Below are 7,070 nucleotides of genomic sequence, written 5' to 3' on the forward strand. Positions count from 1 at the left end.
GCACTTGTTATGCAGGTTACATTGCTCATCTCGCTGCACTTAAGCAACACCAGTGCTCAGGTCAGGCCTAGCACTTAGACAAGCCATGTGAACATGAAGTGCCTTAAGTGTGAATGTTAATAATACAAATAGCCTTTAACCTCCTGTCTTGCAGGCAAATTGGCATTTGTCCCAGAGCTATAGCACAGAATTATTTCCTCTTACCTGGCGGTTGCCTAGAAAACAAACATTTCTCAGGCCAGTGACTTACTGGATAGGAACCAGAAGGGTCCTGTTCTCAGCAGGTTCCTCTTTATCTTTCCCTGTTCTTCCACTGAGTGTCTCGCTGTTCCCGCAGTCACTGTAGTTATCTTCAGTCCACCAGCAAGGAGAGGCTGCTGCTTGGTTCTCTGGTCTGGTTATGAAAGTAAGTAGCAACAAAAGAATGCAGTAGTTTATTTTGATCCCTATATAAAGGAAGTGTTAGAAATTGGATAGCTTTGCAGTAGCCTGGGAATGTGTTTTTATGCTAACACCTGAATGGACATAAACACATTAGCAGCTTGTAGAAATGAGCAGATGGGGAAATCACAGGCTGACAGCTCTATTTACAGGGATGGGATGCATAGATTAAGTCCCCTTGTAGCCACTGCTGTGTCATAGAGCCAGATACCAATGTACCCCTCCCACATGTAAATCCAGCACACCTGTAAGAACAGAACAATTGCATGAAATATGAAGATCAGAAAGCTCTGGCACTACTGTCCTACTCCTACCTTCCCTTATATTCAGTAAAGGCTACAAGCAACAGGGGAAGCAGCTACAGTATTAACAGAAAATACAACAGTCATGCATAGTGTACATGATTGCTCCACCACCACCCACTCACACAAACAGCATCTATGGACTCCCAAGCTCAGGGCACTGCACGCTTGTACAATAAATCTAGTGCATGCATGAGAATGAGATAATATGTTGACTATATTGCAGTGAGGGAGACACTATCATGATGGTCAGTGAAATCTGTGTTCCTCAAGGGGCTCCATTCCATAGCTGGCTCTGTGTTCCTACCCATGGTCCTAATTGAAATGACATGAACACTGGCCATTCCTTGGAGCCTGCAGCAGCCCCCAGCCTTCTGCATTGCCAAGGGGTATCCACAGAGAACGTCATCCAGTTCATAGTCCTCCCACCCTCTGTCCGGCTCCTTTCCATTTGCTTGTAAAAGACTGATTGCAATTCAGCAGGGGACTATTTTTCTAACGGTGTTGCAAGCTCTGGGATCGGTGTCTCAGCATCAGAAGGAAAAGGGTTTTTACAGAGGCAGCTTGTTAGCACCAGAGAGGAAAGGACAATAACCTATTTCAGGCTGAAAAACTGGGGCAATCAGGGACTCATCGCCTGCCACAGCCTTTTTACTTCCCAGTCATTGCCAGGACATGACAGAGTAACTATTCAGTTCTACTGCACTCTTAGCAAGGATCTGGGATGCAAAGCAGCTGCAACTTCATTGCAGAGTTGGGTCATGCCTGCAAATTTATCCAGGTTTTGTAGGACTTGAAATTTGCAGTAAAATTTTCCAAATTTTCTACAGTTTCCTAAGTTTCTTGCATGGTACAGAACCAGTCAATTGGGAGTTCCTTCCCTGCAGAGCTCAGTGCATGCAGCTGGGCTACAGATTGGAGCAGCTGCAAGCATTTCTGGCATTCCTGCATCATAGGGGCTACCATGTTGAAGGTGTGCCAGACCAATCATCCGCTACATTTTGTATCAGAAACAAAGCATTGTCATTTTTTGTTGTCTTCTCTTTTCTTACCTTTGACTTGATTGAATTGTTGCATTCAGTGTGAAATGAGTCTGCCCGTGGCTCTCTTACTAGCAGCATGAAAGCTCTAGCAGACTGCCTCAGCTGCTTCGAGATGGTAGGATGTGAAGTACAGAACCAATATCCTCAGAGATTGAAATGTGAGATGAATACATGTGCACTTCCCAGTTTCTCCCTCCCCTTTTTCCCACCCTCTGAAACTTTCACATCTCCTCGCTGCAGAGCTCTGGCACGTGGAGGGGCTGTGTGCGCGTATCGTGCGCACCATGCCAGTACTCTGAATGCCCACATAAGCACATCCTGATTCTCTTATCAGTCACCTGTAGTTTAAAAGGTTGGTGTGGAAATTCCCTCTGTACTCAACCCTGGTGAGGCTGCACCTTGACTATTATGTTCAGTTTTGGGTCCCTCACTGCAAGAAAGACACTGAGGCCCTGGAGTGTATCTAGAGAAGGGCAGTAAAGCTGGTGGGGGATCTGGAGCACAAGTCTTATGGGGAGTGGCTAAGGGAACTGGGAATGTTCCATCTGGAGAAGAGGAGGCTGTCTACAACTACCTAAAGGGAGGTTGTAGTGAGTTGGGGGCTGGCCTCTTCTCCCATGTAACTAGTAATAGGACTAGAGGGAATGACCTCAAGTTGCACCAGGGGAGATTCACACTGGACATTAGGAAATGCTGCTTCTCCCAGTGAGTGGTCAGGTGCTGGAACAGGCTGCCGCCCCGGGGGGGTAACCGTCTCTTTATGTGTTCAAGAAACATTTAGATGTTGTACTGAAGGCCACAGTTTAGTGGGAAATACTGATGATAGATGGACAGTTGGGTTGGATGATCTTGGCTGAATGGTGCAGTCAATACATTGGAAGGAAGGGAAGCCATCCAGAGGGTCCTGGATAGGCTGGAAAATTGGGCCCATGAAAACTTAATGAGGTTCAGTGAGGCCAAGTGCAGGGTGCTGCAGTTGGGTCGGGGCAATCCCAGGTATTTATACAAACTGGGGGAAGATCTCCTTGAGAGCAGCTCTGTGGAAAAGGACTTGGGGGTCCTGGAAGACGAGAAGTTGGACATGAGCCAGCAGTGTGTGCTTGCAGCCCAGAAGGCCAACTGTGTTCTGGCCTGCAGTAAAAGAGGAATGGCCAGCAGGGAGAGGGAAGTGATTGTCTTCCTCTACTCAGCTCGTGTGAGGCCCTATCTGCAGTACTGTGTACAGGCCTGGAGCCCCAGTACGGGAAGGATGTGGAGCTCATGGGGCGGGTCCAGAGGAGGGCAGCTGAGATGATCAGAGGGCTGGAACACCTCTGCTATGAGGAAAGGTTGAGAGAGCTGGGATTGTTTTGCTTGGAGAAGAGAAGGCTCCGGGGAGACCTCATTGTGACCTTCCAGTACTTGAAGGGAGCATATAAACAGGAGGGGGAATGGCTGTTTACAAGGGTGGACAGTGATAGGATAAAGGGAATGGTTTTAAACTGAGGCAGGGGAGGTTTAGGTTAGATTTTAGGAGGAAGGAAGTTGAAGTTCTTCACACAGAGTCTGGTCACACACTGGAACAAGTTGCCCAAGGAGGTTGTGGATGCCCTATCTCTGGAGGCATTCAAGGCCAGGCTGGATGTGGCTCTGGGCAGCCTGGTCTGGTGGTTGGCGACCATGCACAGAGCAGGGGGGTTGAAACTAGATAATCATTGTGGGCCTTTTCAACCCAGGCCATTCTATGATTCCATGACTCTGTGATCTTAGAGGTCTCTTCTAACCCTGATGATTCTATGGTACTATGATAATCTTGTTCCCCATGAAATATCTCCCCATTAGCCAGGGGCCTGGGTAGTACCATACACAGGTCACAGATATCAAGGGGTGCATACTTGGATGTGACTCCACACCTTGTCTTACCTGGGCAAAATCTCACCTGCTTCCAACCTCAGTGCTCCAGATGCAAGCTCTACATTCAGATTTCACATGGTTGGTGTAAAGTGGTTCATTATGCTTTCTGTTTTGTTACTGAGAAGAAAGGGAACCACAGGTCTGTATATCAAGTAAAAAATGCCTGTGAAGGACAGAAAGTAAGACAGGGCAAGTATCTGAACTGTGACTTTTGTTATCACTGCGAAAGACTCATTTTCTTCTTAAAAAAAAAAAAGTAAATAGGATAAATAGTAGACAGCAGAACACTTTCATCTCAATTGCTGCATGCAGTGATACTGAAGAACGGGAAAATCAAGGTATTATTACACCTCCCCTGCACACCCAACTGCTCCTGAAACGGGGTACAATCTCCCCTTTTTTTCCTTCAGCAAACTTTCCTGATTAGTTTCTGTCTTCAGACCCAGGCTAACTTCTGCACTCTGGTTTCAAACAGTGACCTCATTGCGTTGTTCAGCTGGTGAGAAACTACAGTAAAATGGGAGAGGTAAACAAAGGGGGGGAGGTAATAGCCTGAAGATTTAGGAGGCAGGAGTATGCTCCTTGCCATCCTACTCCCATTGTGCACCTGAGCTTGAGAAAATGCAAGTTCAGCCTCGACAAGTGCTTTTCTGTGCTGGTTCCTCTGGAAACTCAGCCCAGTCCCACAGATGGTGCACAGTGAGCTATGACTCAGGACAACCAGTATGCAAGCTGTGTGCCCATGTGTGCTTAGATCCATGCTCCTATCACTGCCACAGATCCCAGAGTTTACACAAAAATTCGTACATCTACTGCAGCAAGAGTTCCATGTCCCCTGGCCAACCAGCTCATCAAAACATAGGTGTTAAAAAACAGAGCCTATACTGTCACAGCACCAGATTTGTGACAGCTCACTGCAGTCAGCAGTGAGACTATCGCCAGCTGAGCTGCAGCTCATGCTCACAGTGGTTAAAGCAATAACATTAACAGCACTGCTTAAGAGAATGTCAGTGTCACTGCATACCGCAGTCTCCAATACCGTTTCTGGATGTGTCTTGAAGTCTCATACTGATCCTGACAGATACCTCCAGGCCCTAGCCAGCAGCAGCTTGGGTTACATTTGTCTTCCCAGACATTCAGCAAACACTTTTGTGTCTTTTTTCTTTAGAGGAAGGGGTCTCACTGAGCTCACCCTGAAATATATCACCACGGACAAAAGGGCTGAAAGGTTAAGGAGCTCCAGGGGGGCATGCAGGAGAGATGGGGGGCAGGCGCCTGCCAGAACCAACACTATAAAGGCAAAGAGGGGACAGGGCTCACAGAGGCTACAGATCCTGACTCACCTCCCATAAGCCCCCAAATAAAGAGAAGATGCTGGGGCTCCCAGCGTGGCCCTGCTCGCTTTTCCTCCTCCTAGTTCTGCTCTCTGCCAGTGTACAAGCGATGTCCTCATCAGGACAAAGACTCCAGGTAGGAGGGACTGGGATGGAGCTGCAGGAAGCTTTGGGAGTGGCAGGGGTAATTTGGGGAGGTCGTGTTTGAACATGGCGTGAGTGGTGACCCAACATCCCAGCTCCCATGGGCTGCTCCCTCCCATTCAGTTCAACAGCCTCAGCCCTAGGCTGACTGTGTCTTTACAAGCCAGCTCCTTGGGGAGTTGCCAACATTTCAAGGTAGGGGTCAGGCAACAGCCTTTTAGCGAGTGCTCCTGGCTGTGGGTCTCTTCACTGCATGCAAAGGCTTCTGGCTGCAAGGAGAATAGTCCTATCTTATTGAGTCCTGTGGCAATAGCCACATAAAGTTATATTCCTGTCCTCTGCAGGGGGAAGGGCTTCTTTATTTTGTTAAATCTTTGTTAAATCTTTTAACTTCATCAATTGCAGAAACAATATTTATGGCTTTTAAATCAATCCAGCTTCCTTGTCCCCAAGCCCTAACCCAAACCCCAGCACTCTGCCTTCACATCAGCTACTCTGTCCAAGAAGAAAGCTGCAGGGAAGCAGCTAGGATGTGAACTACAAACACAGGACTGATTCCGCTATGACTCACCATGGAGACACTTTCACTCCTCTCTGACGATGCCTGTGTTTGCTTCTATTAACTCGCTGTCAGAGAGAACAGAGCTAAATTGCATAAAGGCATCCTCAGCCGTAGGTCAGCAAGCATCCCTGTGATGCACAGGCGTGGAGTAGCCACTGCAGGCCGCTGCCATGGGCAGCAGTAGTGTGCCCCCAGGGTACTTGCTGACCTATCTCCCTGCCGCTGGAGGATGCTGGCAGTGATGGAGGCGTGTAATCAAATTAGAGCATGCCCGCCTGCACAGAAAGTATGGAGACTTCCCAGCAGATGAGGAGCCTGCCTTCCTTAGGCCCGTTCTGATACTTGACTGCTTTATGGTAACGGTTCCTCTGTGACACTGCCCTCTGGAAAAAAAGAAACATGACAAAACACTCTGAGCACACAGCAGAACTCAGCTTCACCAGGAACAAGGGCTGATGCCTCCATTATTTTCCAAGTATGGAGAGACCTGATAGCAGCAGGGCAAGGAACAGAGACAGTAATGCCCACAGCATTCCTTCCTGTTCTTTGGGCAGCAAAATCAGCTAAGGCTGGGTAGCTGCAGGCCCAGCCTTCCTTCAGTGTCCTTGGTCTGAATGCAAAGTCACAGGCATGGGGCCTTCTGCACAGGCACCATTTTATGTCCTGCCTGAGTCCGAGGGAAGGAGAGGGAGAGTGGGACAGTGGGCTGGGGTATGGGAGCATGGGCAATCCACCCTCACCCATCTCCTCCATTTATCCCTGTGTCTCAGGTGCTCCTTTCCCATCTGCTGCCTTCGGACTCCGAATCCATGCCAGCTGAGGAGGACATGAAAGAGGGGTCCAGCTCTGAGCCGCAGCTGCTTTCCCCTCCACTGTCACTCCTCCTATCCAGGGCCCGAGCTGCATATCCCCTGCTCTGGCGCAAGGCCCTCACCAGTCGCAAGAGAGCTCTCTCTGGAGACTGGGCCTGGAAGGCCGTGCCCCGGGGCTGCTTTGGGCTGAAAATGGACCGAATTGGGGCCTTCAGCGGGTTGGGCTGTTAGCCTGGAGAGACTGGAGATGAGGGGGCCAGCAGCAAGGGCCCGACAAAGCGGGTAGGCACCAGGGCACGGATTGCGGGGAGCGCCCGGAAGGAGGGCTCACCGGCCTCGCTCGTTCGCAGGCGTGTGGAGAGCCGGCCCGGGACGAGATCCAGCTCGGGACAGGATGGGACGGAGCGGGCAGGGCGGGGAGCCGCGCCGCTCTCTCGCGAATTAAACCGAGCCTTGTGAACCCTCGTGTCGGAGCGTGCGCCAGAGGCGCCCGCAGCGCTAAAGGGCTGCCGGGGCGCGAGACCCTCACCGCACCCGCC

At 49.9% G+C, this 7,070-nt stretch overlaps 1 protein-coding gene across 1 annotated transcript; it reads left to right on the plus strand.

The window, feature by feature from the left end:
- The first annotated feature begins 4,992 nt into the window (after window positions 1–4,992).
- Window positions 4,993–7,063, plus strand: LOC100539643 (C-type natriuretic peptide 2-like). The gene is made up of 2 exons (XM_003202671.4): window positions 4,993–5,149; window positions 6,490–7,063. Exons 1-2 carry the CDS (start codon window positions 5,051–5,053, stop codon window positions 6,760–6,762), a joined length of 372 nt encoding a protein of 123 aa, XP_003202719.1. The 5' UTR covers window positions 4,993–5,050; the 3' UTR covers window positions 6,763–7,063.
- Window positions 7,064–7,070: the final 7 nt, after the last annotated feature.

The sequence above is a fragment of the Meleagris gallopavo genome, chromosome 1 (genome assembly GCF_000146605.3).
Source record: "Meleagris gallopavo isolate NT-WF06-2002-E0010 breed Aviagen turkey brand Nicholas breeding stock chromosome 1, Turkey_5.1, whole genome shotgun sequence".
Taxonomy (NCBI): domain Eukaryota; kingdom Metazoa; phylum Chordata; class Aves; order Galliformes; family Phasianidae; genus Meleagris; species Meleagris gallopavo.

Excerpts from the sequence above, each read along its gene's own strand:
- LOC100539643 (XM_003202671.4), top strand. The coding sequence starts at position 5,051 with ATGCTGGGGCTCCCAGCGTGGCCCTGCTCGCTTTTCCTCCTCCTAGTT. Across the intron at positions 5,150-6,489 it reads CATCAGGACAAAGACTCCAG|GTGCTCCTTTCCCATCTGCT; the intron begins GTAGGAGGGACT and ends CCTGTGTCTCAG.